Here is a 20,326-nt window from a genome sequence, read left to right on the forward strand (position 1 = left end):
AGTCAGAATGGCTAAGATCAAAAACTCAGGTGATAGCAGATGCTAGTGAGGATGTGGAGAAAGAGGAACACTCCTCCATTGTTGGTGGGATTGCAAGCTAGTACAACCACTCTGGAAATCAGTCTGGCGGTTCCACAGAAAATTGGACATACCATTACCTGTGGATCCAGCTATATCACTCCTGGGCATATACCAGGAAGATGCTCTAACATATAACAAGGACATATGCTCCACTATGTTCATAGCAGCCTTATGTATAATGCCCAGAAGCTGGAAAGAACCCAGATGTCCTTCAACAGAAGAATGGATACAAAAAATGTGGTACATTTACACAATGGAGTATTGCTCAGCTATTAAAAATAATGAATTTGAGAAATTCTTAGGTAAATGGATGGAACTAGAAATTATCATCCTGAGTGAGTCAACCCATCACAAAAGAACACACATGGTATTTACTCTCTGATAAGTGGATGTTAGCCCAAAAGCTTGGAATAGCCAAGACTCAACTCACAGACCACATGAAGCTCATGAAGAAGGAAGACCAAGTGTGGGTGGCTCCATTCTACTTAGAAGAAGTAACAAAAATACTCAAGGGAGCAAATATAAAAACAAAGTGTGGGACAGAAACTGAAGGAGGGGCCATCTAGAGACCATTCCACCTGGGTATCCATCCCATGTATAGTCATCAAAGGTAGACATTGATGTGGATGTCAGGAAGTGCATGCTGACAAGAGCCTGATATAGCTGTCTCCTTAGAGGTCTGCCAAAGGCTGACACATTCAGAAACCGACGCTCATAGCTAACCACTGATCTGATCAAGGGTCCTCCAATGGAGAAGCTAGAGAGAAGACTGAAGGAGCAGAAAGGGTTTGTGGCCCCATGAGGAGAGCAACAATACCAACCAACCAGAGCTCCCTAGGGTCTAAACCACCAGCCTGGGAGCACACAGGGAAGGACCCATGACTCTATCTGTACATGAAGGGGAGGATGGCCTTGTCGGGCATAGGTGGGAGAGGAGATTTTTGGTCCCATGAAGAATGAACACTGAGTGGGGGGTGGGGGGATTCGAGGTTGGGGAGGTGGGAGTAGGGGGAGGTGGGGGTTCATTCTCATAGCAGCATGAGGAGGGGGGATGGGATAGGAGGTCCCTGGTGGTGGGGGGAATGAGGGTAAGGGGACAAAATCTGAAATGTAAATATATCCAATAAAAAAAAGCCTACAAACTCATGAAAGCTTACAAAAAATAAAAAAAAATAATAATAATTTTTTAAAAGGCAGAAAGCACCTAAAGAATGCTACCAGTGGATGTCCTCGGCCTCCAAACATCTACATGTCCCCACAAACATTCCACACAAATCATATATTAACATGTTTTCCTAAGACACTAAAGACATTTTCATCAAAACTCCGTAAATTTGCACTGCTATTAGTCAGTATTTTGTGCTTAACTTAATTACCATCCTAACAGTTTTGAAAATACCTTCTACAAACAAGAACAAGTTCTAAGCCTAAATGTAATTTTTAATTTGTACTGTAAGTCTAGAGACTATAAGTGAGCTCATAGTTGGGACATACATCTGATTTATAAACAATATACCAACCACCACTCAGAATAGTTAATCACACATTAAGAAAAAGAAAATTAAGACTTACCTCACAGATCCTTCTGGAATGCTGGGTACATACAGAGTAACAGCAAAGGGGTATTGACTGGAAGCTTTCATGGTGGCCATTGCCCGTAAAGCCTCCACTTCACTACGTGGGGAAGAAACCTTCATACATCCTAAGTATGTCAACTTGTTAAAGAGAACACTGTCTTCTTCAGGAAATCTGCTTGGAGAAGATGGTCTGAGTGTGGAAATTTCTAGAAAAAAAAAGAAATTCCATAAACAAGAAGGTCATTTATTCATTTTCTTTATTGCTGGCTCACTAGCTTGTGTGAACTATTAAGTATTCTAATGAAATTGTTTTTCCTTCAATTAATTTTAATGATTGTTTCACTCAATTTTACCACTCTATAGAATGAACAATTTTGGGGAGTACATACATAATTCAATTCACAACATATTTTAAAAGCCCATTATTGTTAGAGAATATCTTAAAATTTATTTTTTAAAACTATAAATCATTTAAGTCATTAACTGTATTTAATATAATATAGGTAAATATCAAAATTTAAATTATTTTAGTATTATTATTACATGCATATCTGTTGTTCAGTCAGCTTAGTAAGAAATATGAAGCAACAAACAAGGTCCAGGAATAAAACCATGCATTGGTGACTAGCAAGCATTATACATAGGGAAGCTTACTGACATTTATGTTACTGGGTTTCTAAAAATGAGGAGGAGGGGACTTTTTATAAGAATATTAATTAATTAATTAATTAATTAAGAAAATGAATATAAATATTCTTTAAATTTGTGTAATGAAAGATTCATAACTATAGATTATAAACATAAAACAATAGTAGATAAAATTAGATCTAAAATTATAGACAATAAAGTTAGTAAGCAAATATCACAAATATGAATAAGGATTTTAATTTTTTAACAAAATAAGTAGAAAAAGAAAAGAAAACAAATAACTAAAAAATTCTAAATCTGAGTAAAATAGGATCTAAAAATAAAATATTCTCTGGAAGGTTATTGAACAGGATTTTTTTTTACAAAAAAAAAATCGTTACAGAAAATTCCTTCAACTTAAGGAAAATGTAAAGGAACTTAAAGCTCCCAAGAAAGACACTGCTCAGACTCAAGACGATATGCAAATGTCGAACACTTTGTGAAATAAGTTCCAAGGATACAAGAAAATTTAATGTGGTGGAAGAAAGAGGGTTAGAACTGCCAAGGGAAGAATAAATGGTTGAAAATTTCCCAAACTTGGTTAAATATATGAATGTCCATATTCAAGAATCTCAATAGCTCTTTAAAAAATACAAACAAACAAACAAACAAACTGCATCCAGGAATCAAACCACTGACCTAATTGTACAGGCTTATCATCCTAGCTATTTTGGAAGGAAAAGTCAAGAGGATCACAAGTTCATGGCCTCCCTGGGCTACAGAGCAAGTCAGACTCAGTATGAGCAGCCTGGAGAGTTAGAGTCTCAAAATAACAAAGGGAAGAAAGCTGAGCGTACAGATCGGTGCCGCCTAGCATCACGCAAAGCTCTAGCCAAATTCAATTCCCAGCTACTGTAAGAGAAAGTGGAGGCAAGGGAGTAGACTACAGAAATTCTCTCCTGAAACTGCATAGGGGCTGAAGAAATGGCTCAGAGGTTAAAAGAGTGTTTGCTGCTCTTCCAAGGACCTGAGTTTTGGTTCCAGCAACCATGGTGGGTGACCCACAGCTACATGTAACATCAGTTCTAGGGAATCCAATTCCCTCTGCTGGTTCTGGGCAGCACCGGCACACACTTGTGTGGATTCACAAACATAAACACACAGAGAAACAAACATAAATGGAATAAAAATAAATTTTAAAAAAAGAGAAACTATAGAAATGAGAAGGCAATGAACATTTTTCACAAGCTCAAAGACCAACAAACCAAAACTATCCACCAGCAATTAAAGTAAAACAAAACCATTTCCTTATAAAGAAAACTCAAAACCAACTCTGAAAGAAGGGCTATCACAAGCATGTCAACCTGAAGAAAATAATATCATAGAGCAATCTAGAGTATAAAAAGTGAACAAAAACAGAAACAAAAAGTATGATAAAATTCTGCCAGGTAGTGATGGTGCACGCCTTTAACCCCAGCACTCAGGATGCACAGGCAGGAGAATTGTTGAGTTTGAGGCCAGCCTACTATACAGAGTAAATTCCAGGACAGCCAGGGCTACACAGAGAAACCCTGTCTCAAAAAACTAAAAAACAAACAAACACATTTTCCTTAACAAATTCTTTAAAATACATATATTACACTATCTCTTGGGTTTTTCAATGTATGTATGTGTAATACATAATTAACATAATAAAAAGGAACTGACAGGAACTCGGTATGGTGGCAGTGCTTCCAAACTGGCCTGAAGCGGTTAAAAGGCAATGATCTCTACATTCAATACTACATAGATGGTCAAGTAACTCCATCAAGTTCTCTTTTATTAAACCACAATTCTTATGATTTCATTCTTGATTACATCACAAAATAATTCTTTTCCTTCCTAGTTTGACTTCCTAGCTGACCACAAGGGGTGGGGAGGAGATATTCTGTAATATTTTCTTCTTAAATGTTTGTTTGTTCTTTCTTTCTTTCTTTCTTTCTTTCTCAAGAATTCAAGACCTCAAGGTATCATTCGTGTTATTCAAGTGCTCTGTCTCTCAAATCCATATTTTCACTTGCAAATATCGAATCTCTAAGAGAAACTTTATAATATGAAAAATCAGGGTTCTGATTTTATTTTATTCCATTATGAGCAACAATTGCCCTCATGCCATCTATTGAATGTCCATATTCCTCCACAGAACTGAAGCTAGTTCTGTCATTTTCTTTCTCTCTAATCATCCATTTCTTTTTCCAGTCATGTTGCATGGGCTAGATTTTTAGAATATCACAGTGCCACAGCAATAGATACCACCTTCCTAGATGTTCTTGATTAGATGCACATAAAATATAAGAATACAATATAAATTTTGATAGGTATCATTTCTCTTGTTAAATACATTTCCTTCTATTCAGAGTTCGACAAGTGTTCTCATGCTCCTCTCTATCTCTCTCCCCTTCTCTCTTCTCACTTTATTTCCTCTCCTTCTCTCTGTCTCTCTCTTTGTCTCTCTATCTCTTTGTCTCTCTGTCTCTCTCTTTGTCTCTCTATCTCTTTGTCTCTCTGTCTCTCTCTCTGTCTCTCTCTCTGTCTCTCGCTCTCTGTCTCTCTCTCTGTCTCTCTCTGTCTCTCTCTCTCTCTCTCTCTGTGTGTGTGTGTGTGTGTGTGTGTGTACACGTATATGACAGACCTTGACTATTTTAGTATGTACCCAATGATGGAATTTCTCTTAACTGTATCATGGTAACTATTATACATTTTAATGTTGAATAATCTGTAACACGTTTTTTAGCTACTTCATGGGTTCCTATTTCTACCACCCTTCTCCATCCTTATTCCTTCTAACCTATCAACACTAGGTAGGAGGGAAAGAAGGCTAAAGGGGGCATCTATATCATTAGACTATTTCCTGCTGATTAGGGCCATCAACCACCTTGGAGCAACTTTTATTTTAGTCATCAGAAAATCTCTAACCAGCAACCAGCAACCTTCAACCAGCAACAGCAGCAACCAGAAAGCAACAATAACAACAGCAACAGAACAGCGACAGTAAGAGGAGGAGTAGCAACTGCCACACCCCTTGCAGGGCTCGTGGATTTATACCAGAGTCCCCAGAACTCCAAATGTAAACACCCCTGCCAGAGCATTAGGCAAACCAGAGTCAGCTGCTGTGGACAATCTGAAGCAGCCCCATAGCCCACACCTGGGATTAAAACAAAACATATTTCCGTAACACTCCAATGTTTCTAAAGAAACCAAAATTCTGACTACAGCCATCCTGGCCACATTATTACATTCCCTACACATATTCCATCATACCCTGCTATTTATACTTTGCTCAATATCCAAATTTATCTTAAGCCAATATTGAAAATTGAATATTAAAGCCCTAATCCAGGGTGATTTATTGAGACGTATGAATATAGAACAAACCTACACTGGTAATCAATTCATGTCTTTCCCCTGATCAGTTGGTCAAATCAGAGTAAAATACTAAACTTCTGCTCAATCAGTAAAAGAATAATTTCTGTCTCTAGAAATGAGCACATGATCACCCACCCTTACCTACCATTTACTGCTGGCAGTCACTTTGTGACCATAAGGCAATCTAGCTGCAGAGAACAATGCTATGGAGAAAACCAGAACCAAGACCAGATTACTCCACAATGGTTAGGACACCTGAGGCAGAAATCCACTTGAGCCCTGTTCTTTTGCTCCGGTGGCTATACCTGATTAACAATGTGACTGCATCTGGAATCAATTTAAAGTCACACTGTTGACACTCATGGGTGATTTTCTTAATAAGATTATTTAAGGCAGAAGACCCCTAGATGTCACCTTCTGGTGACTACACAAATAAAAAGATGAAGAAGAAGAAAACTGTTTTTTGCCTACTTGTCCACACTCTTGCTGGCAAGTTCATCTATCCTGTTGCTGCAGCATTTCTTCACCAGTATTAGAACCAACTTCTTCAGAATTCCAATGCAGACTAAAGACCAACAAGTCTCCCGAAACTGTCTAGGACTCCAGCTCCAGATTAGAACTACTGAGACATACAGCCTCATATACTATAAGATTCTCAGCCTTCATAGCATGAAACAACCATTGTTGAACTGCTTGAACTGCATCCTATAAGACAACCTGACAAATTCCCCTTTAATATAAATAATATTAAATATAATTGCATTTATTTAATAAAATATTAAACATAAATAATTAAATATTAAGATAAATAAATATTTAATGTACTTGGCATCCATTCTATCAGGTATGTCCTTTAGAAACACTTAAAAATCATCTTTATTCACAAACAGGTTATTAGAGTATAATTTACCCTCATATGTTTTTGTAAGATATACTGAAGGAACTGATATGCTATTTTGGTTGGAATTTTTGACAATTATAATTGAAAATAATGAGAGATAAACTGTGCAAAAAAAGCCCATGATATAAAAGATCTGCTATACTACTCTTTGATTGCTAAGAATTTTTAACTTGTTCAACAACTAAGGACATTATGTGCAAAATATCAAAGGTACTATGATCACTCAAACATAGAGTTCTTGTTCTAGGTAGATATATAGGAAAAACCATAGAAAAACCTCCAACCAGAACTGAAAGCATGGTGGCCCTGATCTAAATTAAACAAAACTAAGGATGGGCATAAACTTTGGGGATGGGGGGTGGAGCGGAAAGTGTTGCAAGGCTGACCTAAAATTTGTCATTCTCCTGCCTCAGCTTCCTGAGTGCTCTTTAAGGCCCATCTGGATGACACTATCTCAAAAAAAGGAAAAAGTTAAATATGGGGCTAGAGGACTGGATCATCAGTTAACAGCACTTGCTGTACAATTCTGAGGACTGGAGCTCAGATCCCAGCACCCACATGCCAACTTGACATTGTACACACACTATCTAGCTTCAAGGATTCCAACACTTTATGACCTTTGTGGGCATGCAGGCATGTGGAATATGCGTACAATGACACAGGCAAACATATACACACAAATCTTTTTTCAAGGTTAAAGACAATGTTAAACCAAAATTTTTCTTTCACCTTAAATGGTGTTATATTATTCCATTCCCCTTATCATCTTTAAGTATTCAATAAATTACCTGTATTAGATGGATCCAAAATTAACTGGAGAGGTGGGTTATTTGTTTGGCTGGCTGGAACATCTCCAAACGAATAATCCGAAATCTCATTGGATCCTTGGCAATCAACAGATAGACTGCTTTGTCCTTTCTCTGAATCTCTCAAAATCTCTTCCATGGCTTTTTCCAACTGTTCATCACCATTGGAAGGTATCTAAAGGCAGAGGAAGACAATTCTTTCTCAATTTCTTAATTATGAGGCTTAATTTATTAAAAATATTTCATTTTGAAAAATTAAAATCTAAATATTCGGGCTGGAGAGATAGCTCAGTGGTTAAGAGCAATAACTGCTCTTCCAGAGGTCCTGAGTTCAATTCCCAGCAACCAACCACATGGTGGCTCACAACCATCTGTAATGGGATCAGATGCCTTCTTCTGGTGTGTCTGAGGACAGTGATGGTATACACACATATATAAAATAAATAAGCCCTTTTTAAAAAGTCTAAATATTCAAATATACAGTCAGTAAATACTGAGAATTTTTCCACTAATCTGAATTTCACATACCCATAACACATGGAAATCCTGAATGATAAAATCTACTAAATTCGTTTCACAAAAGGCTTCTTCATAAAAACACTGTGCAGGTGCTTTCAAACTACATTTGATGCAACACCAGTGAGATGGCTCAGTAGGTAAAAGTACTCACTGCCAAACTCAACTACCTGAGTTCAATCTCAAGATCCATCATGGTCAAAGGAAAGAACAATCCAGAAAACTGTCCATGGACCTCCACACAATATAGTGTATCTCACACACACACACACACACACACACAATCAGACCATTTGAATTTTATGTGTTTTGAGAGAAAAATGGTTAAGTTCAAATATGGCACATTGTAAATAGCACTTAAACAATAGTGTTTCTTAATATCTATATACATATTTTCAATTTCTTTATAAACCCATTAGCTCCCAGACTATTACTAATTTTCTTAGAAGTTGTATTTTTTTTCTAAAAATTAAATGGGCACAAGCCTAAGTAAATAAATGGTATCTTAAACACAATAACGCTAATACAATTGTCAAAAATAAGGCAGAGACCATTTGAATAGAATTATGTACTAGACATAATACACGCACTTAATAACCTCTTTTACAGTGTATTTCCGACTCATTGATATATTTTGATGTAATACTTAATATTGAATAACCATAAATAAAATAGCACTTTAATACCAATTCCCATGCACATATAACAGGGCTTGCTTGCTTTCTGTTCTTTGACTTAGAAAAAGCAACCCAAAATTTAGGAAAGAATAAAAAAAATCCAAATGAAATCAACTGCAAAAAATATAAGATATACACTTTTAAACTAATTAGTCAACTGTTAAACCATCTACCAGACTCTTAGCACATGATCTAAAGCAAAAAAATACATAACAGAAAAGTCTTTCAATTAAAACCCGAAGTAAAAGAAATAAAAAGTCAAATACATTTATGTAAGAATTAATCAATCAGTAAGCTTAATTCACGTTACTTTTTCTCTATTTCCCATCTATTTCTTCCTCCAAGAATTTATCAGAGGATAAATAGCCAAAAGATAATTGAGAAAAAACTTTTTTTAAAAAAATCAAGCTAAATAATTAGTCTCTGGATGAATAAAACCATTAAATATTTTTATTATTATCAAGGTCATCGGAAAGAATCAACCAAACACTTGTTTTTATTATCCAGGTCAGTACTTTAAGAAATCCTTCAGAGCTCATTCTTAGATGAGCTCCAAATAGTTGAAAGGGGGAAAGAAATTAATGAAAAACAGTGCCATATTAGAAAAAAGAAGCAATACCTTCAGCCGTGGTTTCCCATCATCCTTTATAGAAGTGTCGTCTGTGTGCTGAGGAACCAAAACAAACTCTTCACTGTTCAGTGTGGCCACAGAATCAGATGACCCACTAACCTTCTGGAAGGAAGCTCTGACCTCCATTTCAGTCCTGAAAACCTCTCTGCCCACATCCACCTGGCACAACTAAAGAGTAACAAAAGAAAAAATAGAACCTGATTAAGAACAAACTAAAAATGAACTAAGAACGCTTTTTAAATGGTTCATATGAAAAAGAATCCAGACAAGCAAATTATCTCCAAATTTGGGAGGCCATCTCCTTGGACTAGACCACATGGTGGAAATGCACTCTCTCTGCTCTTAACTTTCAGACTAAAAGAATACTGTTACCTGAAAAAACACAATCCAGCTGTACCTCAACCAAACAAATTTAGCTCAGTTTAACTCTCTATTTTGTTAAGAAATCCTAGAGGTTTTGTTTCAATATAAAGAGGGAAAAAAGTAAAGTATAACTAAAAACCATCTCTCTCTCTCTCTCTCTCTCTCTCTCTCTCTCTCTCTTTCTCTCTCTTACACACACACACACACACATACACACCAGAGAAAGAGGGGGTGGGGAAATTCCTGTAGTCTCAGCCTCCCAGGTTTGAGATAGGAAAAGCCTTTAAGCCCAGAAATTTAACAAAGCAAAAAAAAAAAAAAAAAAAAAAAAAATACATAGTAAAACCCTGTCCAATAAAATATAGATATTCAATTACTTTATTAAATTCAAAGCATTTAAAGAAACTTATCTCCTAAAGACCAAGTACCATACTTTTAAATATTTGGAGGTTAATGAAGTTGAAAAATTAATATAAAATTTAATACTCTAAGACGTGTCTTTCTTCTCTGGAGACATTAATATTTTACAACACACAAAAGGTAAGATTTCATACATTTGTATTCATGTACCAAGTTCGGTCTCAATAATCATATTAAATGAAATTCCATTTTCTTGACAGATCTCACAGAATCTCAAATTTCTAGAAGTTCATAAATTTATTCACACAACTAATTCTGACTGAAGATATTATATACTACATAACAGACAGTAGACTTAGTCCTGGGCTACATGCCTAAAGAAGGCTGGACAGGTAGGCATTGTTCCAAAGCTTAAATACTAGTGAGAAAGAAAAGTAAGAGCAGAGAGAGGAAGGGAGATAGAGAGGAAGTTGGGGACAGTGAGTGAGGAGAAGAGGGAAGAGAGCGAGATCGTTCCGAATCTAAAAGTTTAGAGAGAGTAAAACAGCAAGTGACAGAGAAATGGTGCAGCATGTAGGGTAACGTCAAGTAAGGCGGCAGGAAAGAACTCTTAGAGGAAAATGCATGAGCGAAACCTAAATGGAAAAAAAAAAAAACAAATCTTAAATCAGACAGTGAAGACTGTGAATAAGTGGGTAATGTGAGGAGGACAGAACAGACAGGCTGGCCTGAAGAAGGCAGGACCCTGCAATCCAATCAGAAACAAAGACAAAGTCCCCAGAAATGTGTTTTCAAAGACATCACTCTTCACTGCAGATAAACATGGCTGCAATGTTCCCCTTTGCCATTAGGTGGCACTAAAACCATTAATCTTGGCAAAAAAGAAAGAAAAAGAAAACAAGTTCAAATTGCACATTTAAAAATTACTTTTCAGATCAAAAAGGAATAATTTCAGACGGGAATATAAATCTTAGGCTAGAACAAATAAGTAGGCTTCAAGCATGAAAATGACTTTGGGTTAGGACAGGAAAGGCTCAAGATATTTTAGTCAGCTTGATAAGCCCTTAGAAATAGTGATCACGGGAGTGATTACGGACTTTGTTTATTGCCTTGCTTGTTCTTTGACTATTTGTGTTTATTGTTTTGTTTGCTCCTTGACTTTCTGCATCTATTATATCGCTAATTCCTCAACCTAGAACTAACCTTAATACTTGCATGTAATTAAAATGATATAAAAGCAAAAAGGGAGGAGGGGAGATTGGATGGGGGATTATGGGAGGGGAAATGGACAAAGGGGATAACACCTGAAATGTAAATAAATAAAATATTCAATAAAAATTAATTTTCAATGTTAAAAATAAAAACTCCCAGGAATATCCAAACAACAGAGGATTACACTCCTTAGGTGCCTGCCATTTATTATTGTTATATAAATCATTTTGTAAGCATTTATTCTCCAGGGTTTTTTTTTTTAACCACTTTATATGATGTGTCTATGAACTCCAGTATGAGTTAGCAAGCCATGTCCTTTTTCTCTTTTAAGCTGCACTTTGCATCCTTCCTTGCCAAAGCATCATGTAATCCAAGAATCTTTCTGTGGTCAATCCTTGTCCAATTGACTGTCAAGTTCTTCTACCTGACTTCTAAATGTCGACATTCTTTCCCTTGCACACTTATTATAGGTATCATCTCACTGTGCTGAATGAAAAACGTTCATGTTTCTCTATGCTCACAGTCTCCCAAATTTCTATCCCAACACTAATGTCTTCTCTAATTTCCTGACTTGGAATCCAAATCCCTCCTTGTCATTTCCAAATAAAAACTTACCAGTATCTTAAATCATATGTGGCCAAACAGAATTTCTCATGAACCCTCCATACTTGTTTCTCTCTGCAGCTCTTTTTAGTAACTAAGCCTCTTCTACTAACTTAGTCAAACCAGGAAATACACGTCACCTTTGCTTCCTCTCCACTGTTTCACGCTTTACATCAGCAGGTTATGGTCAGCCCCCTCCAAAACAAACCCTCCCTCTATATTTCAAGGGAAATATTTCCAGCAGAAGAAACTGCCGGAAGAGCACACAGAAAAATCAGATTCAATTTAAAACCTGAGACCAAAATAATGTTTGCTATAATGCATATGGAACCCAGCCTACATGCCATGCCTTACTTGGCTCCATACACTCACTCTCATTCGAGCACCTTAAACCAAATTCTTTCCCACATTACAGTCGACTCTCGGGATTACTATATCTTCTAGTATTCATTTTCATTCATGCATTTAACACATATTACATGCGTCTCTACTATGCACCAGATGCTATACTCATTAGTAAAACCACTGTTGTCTCTGTCTTCCTAAAGTTAGCATTCTCATTTAAGATACTGGCAATCTAGAAAAAACTCAAGATCATACTATGAAAGGTGATGAGCGTATGAAAATGCCATAAGAAAAATGCCTTTGTATGCTAATTAGAAATTAATGTTACAAAGAAGGGGGTATGGAATAGGGGTTTTCTAGGGAGGGGAAATGGGAAAAGGGGGTGGCATCTGAAATGAAAATAAAATATCCGATAAAAAATAAATTAAAAAAATAAAATAAAAAATAAATAAAAGTTAAAATTTAAAAAAAGAAAAAAAGAAAAGAAATTAATGTTTTAATTTAGATTTATCTATTTTATATATGTGAGTACACTGTAGCTGTCTTCAGACACACCAGAAGAGGGCATTGGATCCCATTATAGATGGTAATGAGCCACCATGTGGTTCCTGGGAATTGAACTCAGGACCTCTGAAAGAGTAGTCAGTGTGCTCTCAATCACTGAGCCATCTCTCCAGCTTCCCCCCCCCCCCAGATTAATTAACTTTAAAAATAGATTTCTTTTTGCACTGCTATTTCAACAGCTTCATGGTTTTCATGCAGTTGTGCATTGAAGTCTCTAAATCTGTAAAAATAAACTTTCTCCTTATATGTGTTTTACAACATTTAAAGCAGTAAAAGCTAAATTAGGCCTGTCATGAATTTATACGGCATAAGTGGGTGATAGTCTGTTTTTATCATTTACTACCATAACATACAAATAGACCTATTAAAAAGTTAAAATGTACCAAAACATAGGCACACAAACATTAACAGACCATACACAGTACCATTACAAGAGAAATATATAAAAATGTAAAAATTCAGGACCTTAAATGTATAAAATGAAATGTAGCACATGCCATAAGCCTAAACAACTTTGCAACAGCCCTCTACTGATATCATAATGAATGCTGTGAGTGTGACCTAATCATCTTCATGTGAGCAGTTTGTCTCTGCAAGAAACTGCACATGCTGCAAGAAGCGATCTCCCGACTTCTGTGCCAGGTGTCAGACCAGACACTACCTCCATGTGACCAAAAGAAAGAGAAGACCCATAGGAAGAAAAAGCACTCTGTTCCAGATAGAGAGAAGAGACAGTCAGAAATTCACCAAGGCAATGACAGAACACCTGCAAAGTCCAGGAAAAGCAGAGAGGCACTCACACAAAAAGAAGCCAAGATGAACACAGCTCCCAGGAAGGAAGATAGAAAACAAACAAACAAGCCTCCAGAAAGTTCAGCACCCGCATAAACAAAGGAAACACAGAAGCCCACAAATTCAACAACACTCTTCTTGCCCCAAGTGCATGCAGCCATCAGCCCACTGGAAGCTGGGCCACCACCTCACCTTCCCTTTCTTGTTCCCCACTACCCCATACCCTGGTATTTCCCCTTTTTCTTTCTTTCATTTTTAACAGCAGTTTTGCTTCCTTATAGTTTTTTAAAACATTTTATTTACATATTTATTATTATTGGGCCACCTTTTTGCCTTTTGTTCCCCAACCTGTCATGTTTATTTTTCTCTCTACTACACTTTCAGTAATTGCTACTGTTGTTTTTCCAAAACGAACGGTAGTCTTTTCATTTTTACTCCCCTTCTTAAATTTACCTAATTTACTTCTAAACATTCTCATATTTAGAAAGTCTTTATTTCTTTTCATTTTTTGTGTTTTTTTGCTCTTTTCTCTTCTGCTCTAAACATCTTTCTTCATTCCCTGTCTCCTAATTCCATTCGTTTTTTGGGGGGGGGGTTGTTTTTGTTTGTTTTGTTTTTATTGGATATTTTATTTACATTTCAGATGTTATCCCCTTTCCCCATTCCCCCCCCCCAACCGAGGAACCCCCTATCCCATTCCCCCTCCTCCTGCTTCTATGAGGATGTGCCCCTACCCGCCCACCCACTGGGCGATTTCCCCCACACTGGGGCTTCCAGCCTTCACAGGACCAAGGACCTCCTCTCCCACCTATGCCCAACAAGGCCTACCTCCCCTATATATACATCTGGAGCCATGTGTCCCTCCCTCCCTATGTGCTCCCAGGCTGGTGGTTTAGACACTGGGAGCTCTGGTTGGTTGGTATTGTTGCTCTCCCCACGGGGCCCGCAAACCCTTTCGGCTCCTTCAGTCTTCTAACTCCTCCATTGGGGACTCCTTGATCAGTTCAATGGTTAGCTGTGAGCATCCACCTCTGTATATGTCAGGCTCTGACAGACCTCTAAGGAGACAGCTACATCAGGCTCTTGTCAGCATGTACTTCCTGGTATCCACATCAGCATCTACCTTTGGTGACTGCACATGGGATGGATACCCAGGTGGAACAGTCTCCAGACGACCCCTCCTTCAGTTTCTGTCCCACACTTTGTCTCCATATTTGCTCCCATGAGTATTCTGTTACTCCTTCTAAAAAGAACCGAAGCACCCACACTTTGGTCTTCCTTCTTCATGAGCTTCATATGGTCTGTGAGTTGTATCTTGGGTATTGCAAGCTTTTGAGCTAATATCCACTTATCAGTGAGTGCATACCATTTGTGTTCTTTTGTGATTGGGTTACTTCACTCAGGATATTTTCTAGTTCCATCCATTTGCCTAAGTTAACTCTGCTTCTCCTTTATTTTTCTTTCCCTTCCTCCTTTCTTAACTTTTCATTTCCTTTTCACATATTAATCTTACATGATTTTTAACATCAGAAAACATTTTTCCTAGTCAGTTTTATTCATAAACTTGACACAGTCTAGAATCATCTGAGAAGAACCCTTGACTGAAGAGTTAGGCTGATGAGACTGGCCTGTAATTATGTCTGTGAGGGTCGTCTTCATCATTAATTGATGTAGGAAGGCCAGCCCACTGTGGGCGGAGCCATACTTAGGAAGATGATCCTGAGTTGTATAAGGAAGCAGAATTTTTCCATGGATTCTCCTTCAATTTCTTACTTGAGTTCCTAGCCTGACTTCCCTCAATGATAGGCTATGGTCTAGATACAAGCCAAATAAATTTTTTCCTTCCTCCCCTAACTTGCTTTTGGTCAGAATGGTTTTAATCACAGCGACCAACCAACACACACACACACACACACAAATACGTACATAACCCAGAACATTATTGCATATTAATATTCCCTGGGGTTGTAGTCACCAACGATGTATACATGGCTATAATAATCTTGCATAGCTTGACATTGGTGGTGGTGTCATAATTGTTTTGTTCTCTATAAGTGATATTAAAGAATGAGGCCTCAATCCAAGTCACACATAGTAGAAAAAGAGGCTCAATTCCTGAATTTTGTCCTCTGGCTTCCACATGGACTCAGAGGTGTACACACACACAAACACATACAACACACGGACTCAGAGGTGTACATACACACATACAAATAAATAAGGAAGGAAGGTAGGTAGGATGGAAGGAAGAAAAAAATGAAAGAACAAAAGAAAAAATTTTAAAAAGACAACTACAGTGGAAGCATCACCAATCATGTTAACCAGGAAGAAGAAAGAATAGTACCAGGAATGGAAAACAGGACTGAGGAAATTCTACATTCAAGTAACAATAAGGAAAAAAAATGAGAATTACAACATTATGGAAGAGATCATAGAGAATTAATATTATCTCTTAAAAGTTTGTGAGAGGGTTGGAGAGATGGCTCAGCAGTTAAGAGCACTGACTCCTCTTCAGAGGTCCCAGCAACCACATGGTGACCCACAGATGGTTATCTGTAATGGATCTGATGCCCTCTTCTGGTGTGTCTGAAGATAGATAGCTACAATGTACTCATAGACATTAAATAAATAAATTTTTTAAATATATTTTTTTAAAAGAGATATAGTATTGTGGCATTATACTAATACTAAAACTAGATTACAAGAAATTATAGATCAACAATATCTCTAAAAAATCCTCAATATACTAGAAAACCATGCCTAACAAACACATACAAGTTATATACTAGGTATACAAGACTGTTTCAGCATTCAACCCCTTCAGTGGGGGCTGGAGAGACGGCTCAGTGAATACAATACCTACCACATAAGCATTAAGACCAAAATCTGGATCCCATCCCACCCAAGGCCAGACACAGCAGTGTGTAATGTTTAATTCGGATGCTGGGGATTCAGAGACAAGTAGATCCTGGCAGTTCAAGGCCAGCCAGACTAACAAGAGATTCTATGTCAAAAAATAAGATAGAAAGTGACTGAGGAAAAGTATCCAGCATCAACTTCTAGCATCTAAATGCACAAACACCAAAGTATACATACCCACACCAACACTCACACCACATACACACACAAATGCTATCAATGTAATCAAATGTCTCAAAGACTAAAGAAAACCACAGCTAACTCAATAAAATAGAAATGACAAAATTCAATATCTATTTATGAATAAAATTCTCACCAAAATAATTACTTAAGAGAACTTTCTATACTTAATGAAACAAAATAAAATTCTACAACTAGCAAAAACCTAGACATCTTACCTCCCAGAATAAGTCAGTGAAAAGGCTTCCTGTCTTACATTCTGCCTTAACACCCTAAAAAATAAAAGTATTTACTCAGATTATCACCTGAAAATAAAAATAAAAATCTTCAAATAATCTACCAAAAGAAAAAGAAACCCTCCTTCTAGAACTAGTTAGCAAGTATAGAAAGACTGCAGAATTCAAAACTCACATATAAAAGCAAGTTTCTTCCCTACACACAATTAGAATATGAAATTCGTAAGGTAACACTGGGGTCAAGGAGATGACACAGGCAATAAAGTACTTGTCCCACAAGCAAAGAATCCAAATTTGATTTCCACAACCCAAAAAAAGGGTCAGAAAGCATCCCACACATTTGTACCTCCAACACTGTAGAGGCAAGGAAAGGGAGGTCCCTGGAGCTCCCAGGGCCAGGCAGTCTAGGCAAATCAGTGAGCTCCAGGTTCAGTGAGAACCTATCTCAAAAAATTAGGTGAAAACAAAGCATGGTGGTATGTACCTTTATTTCCAGCACTTGGCCAGCCTAGTCTATGGAATGAGCTCCAGGACAGCCAAGGCTACGAAGAGAAGCACTGTTTTGAAAAACAAATATAAAAAATAAAAATTTTATCAAAAGTGATTAAGGAAGATGCACAACTCCTATCTCTGGCCTCCAAATACACAAACACATGCACACTCATACATACTCATACACATTCATACACACACACATACACACACAAGGGGGAAAGAGAGAGAAAGTGTAAAACATTGCTTTCTAAAAATTATACATATATAATAACAAAACATACAGAATCTATATATGGAAACCTTAAAAACACTAAGGAAAATTTTTTAATTATTACACTATTTATGTTGTATACACATGTGTATATGTTTGTGTGTACATGCATGCTACCGTGTACATGTAGAAGTCAGAGAACAACTTGTAGAAGTTGGCTTTCTCTACCATGTGTGTCTTGAGATCAAACTCACGTTGTCAGGCTTGGCAGTAAGCACCTTGACCTACTGAGCCATCTTACAGACCTAGAAAGATATATTCAAAGTTCTAAATAATTTACGGATACTCACTGAGCACTTAACTATAAGACAGATTACTAAACTGTCTGCAGTACAGCAAGATTGTGTCTACTTTTACTTTTTTCACCAACACATGTTTAGAAAATGATTAAAAACAGCATGGGCTCAATAAATATTTCTCTAATAGAAGAATGCATTATTTCAACATTGAAGCATGGGCTCCTACAGCAGGTAGAAAGTTGGATTAAATTGTTTCAGTTGGGCAGTAGTGGCAGCTGGAGGCAGAGGCAGATGGATCTCTGAGTTCAAAGCCAATCTGGTCTACAAAACGAATTCCAGGACAGTCGAGGATACACAAAACTCTGTAGTAATAATAATAATAATAATAATAATAATAATATCCAGTTAGTTCTTAACGTACATTCCAATAAACCATCTCAAATATAATTTACTGAATACTATTACATAGCAGTTTGTTAAACCAAAATATTAATTGTCTCTTTATTTACAGCAATCTATTTTAGAGCAAGACCATTTGGAAAATTATTGGATGTCTTTTAAATATGGAGCTCACAGTTTTTAACTCAAGATGGATATATCCAATTTCAATGTGCATATACAAGAAAGCAGCACATAAAGAAATCAAATCTGTTTCTAAAGGAATTTTATAATGTTATAACACAAGAATCAGAATATAAAGTCTGCCAAAGGGTTTTCATGTCTCTCTAGATTCTTGTGTCTTTTATGTTTTTAAAAATCCAAGGTACTATAATCTAAACATAAACATTTTTATTTTCTAGGCATCTTAAAGGTACACAAAAATAAAGTGCTTCAGGCAATCTGTTGTGTGGGTGTGTATGACTATATACATGAATGCGTATGTATGCATGAGTGTGTCCCTCCCATTCTCTGCTGTTCTAATCTTTAAGGAACTCAATGATTATTTTGATTACACTGACTAGTGTAAAGATACACCAACTACACTCCACTCCCCATATACCAATAGTAACTCTACCAATTCTACTAGGTCAAACAACTTTCAAATTTTAGCTTAATTCAATACTATTTTCACTAAATGATCAATGATTCTCAAATCCACACCTCACATGGATGTCTAGAACCAAAATTTTCACATACATACTATAAACAGTATAACAACATTCAACAAAGTTTAACCAGAAGCTGTCCCCCCCCCCAAAATAACTGAACACTTTCAAAAGCATGAAATTGTAGAGCACAGTCTAATTTCTTTCTGTGCCAAATGTGGTTAACATTCTTGCATTGTTAAATTGTGAACTGCACCTATTCATATTTAAGTGTCTCTTGAACCAAAATGGAAACAGAAAAACCTAAGTGGGAGTCAGAATCACATAAACTGGGAGGACTATTAGGCATAAGAACTAGAATGACTACACAACACTCCTTATACTTGTGAAAGATGAAATGATCTTCATTTATAAATAAGTGGATATAAGTAATGAGACATTTGCCAGCCAAAGTCCTCCTGTGTTTTAAAGACTGACTCAGCACCTCCCCCAAAAAAACAATTCTATCCACTCACTATTTCAGAAGTGCTCAAGCAAGAGCTGAACCAAGATGCATGCAAGTATGTCTCTGACCCTGACGGAGGATCCAAAGATCTTGATTAATTCATATTATTCAAGTAGATATCTTTTTTAATTTTTCCAGTAATAGCCAACCCTTTCTACCCAAGGATAAGCCTTCACTGGAATCAAACTACATGATTTTTACTTTTTAAAAAAACTGTATGGTTTTATTTAAAAAAAAAAAAATGAGTATTGTACTATGTAATACCTAGTATCAGCACTCAGAAGGCAGGAGTCCACATTTGCAGGATTTGTGGATGAGCCAGCCCTGAGGATACAAGCGTAGAAGAGTTGGCCCTACCGTCTCCTACATGGTGGCAAGGACAAGGGAGAGATACCCTCCCCCCACCTCCCCTCACTACCTACAGCAGATGGAGAACTAGCCCTGGGGTCATGATAGCAGGAGAACTGCCCTGCCCCTCACCAGCTGGGGTACTCAATAGAATGAGCCCTGCATCTCACCAGAACAGCACAGAAGACCTGATCCTTATGGCTGGGGTATGGGTGAGCAGGCCCAGAGTGTGTGAGAGTATGAAAATGGGCAAGGGAGAGACACCCTTCTCCACCCCTCTCCCTTTGCCACCTATGGCAGGCAGCAGAGCTGGTCATGAGAACAAGAGAATTGTCCACGACCTGCTGCACAACTTTAGAAAGCAGGCTCTACACCTCTCCAGGACAGCACAGTAGAGCTAGTCCTAGATGACGGGGTTGCAAGTGAGCCAGCTCCAAAAGTGTAACCGCAGAAGAGCCTCTTGACTCTTTTTTTTTTTTTTTTCCTTGGTTTTTTGGTTTTCAAGACAGGGTTTCTCTGTATAGCCTTGGCTGTCCTGGAACTCACTCTGTAGACCAGGCTGGCCTCGAACTCAGAAATCCACCTGCCTCTGCCTCCCAAGTGCTGGGATTAAAGGCATGCGCCACC

At 37.3% G+C, this 20,326-nt stretch overlaps 1 protein-coding gene across 3 annotated transcripts in view; it reads right to left on the minus strand.

Moving 5' to 3' along the window:
• Positions 1–20,326, minus strand: part of Rabgap1l (RAB GTPase activating protein 1 like) — a 551,680-nt gene that overhangs the window by 494,237 nt on the left and 37,117 nt on the right. For all 3 annotated transcript variants that reach the window (XM_034512812.2, XM_076941454.1, XM_076941455.1), the window contains exons 2-4: positions 9,210–9,389; positions 7,380–7,572; positions 1,654–1,864 (exon numbers count right to left, since the gene is read on the minus strand). In XM_034512812.2, the coding sequence (XP_034368703.2) occupies positions 1,654–1,864; positions 7,380–7,572; positions 9,210–9,347 (542 nt within the window). In that variant the 5' untranslated portion in view covers positions 9,348–9,389. The remainder of the gene's footprint in view (positions 1–1,653; positions 1,865–7,379; positions 7,573–9,209; positions 9,390–20,326) is intronic.

The sequence above is a fragment of the Arvicanthis niloticus genome, chromosome 10 (genome assembly GCF_011762505.2).
Source record: "Arvicanthis niloticus isolate mArvNil1 chromosome 10, mArvNil1.pat.X, whole genome shotgun sequence".
Taxonomy (NCBI): Eukaryota; Metazoa; Chordata; class Mammalia; order Rodentia; family Muridae; genus Arvicanthis; species Arvicanthis niloticus.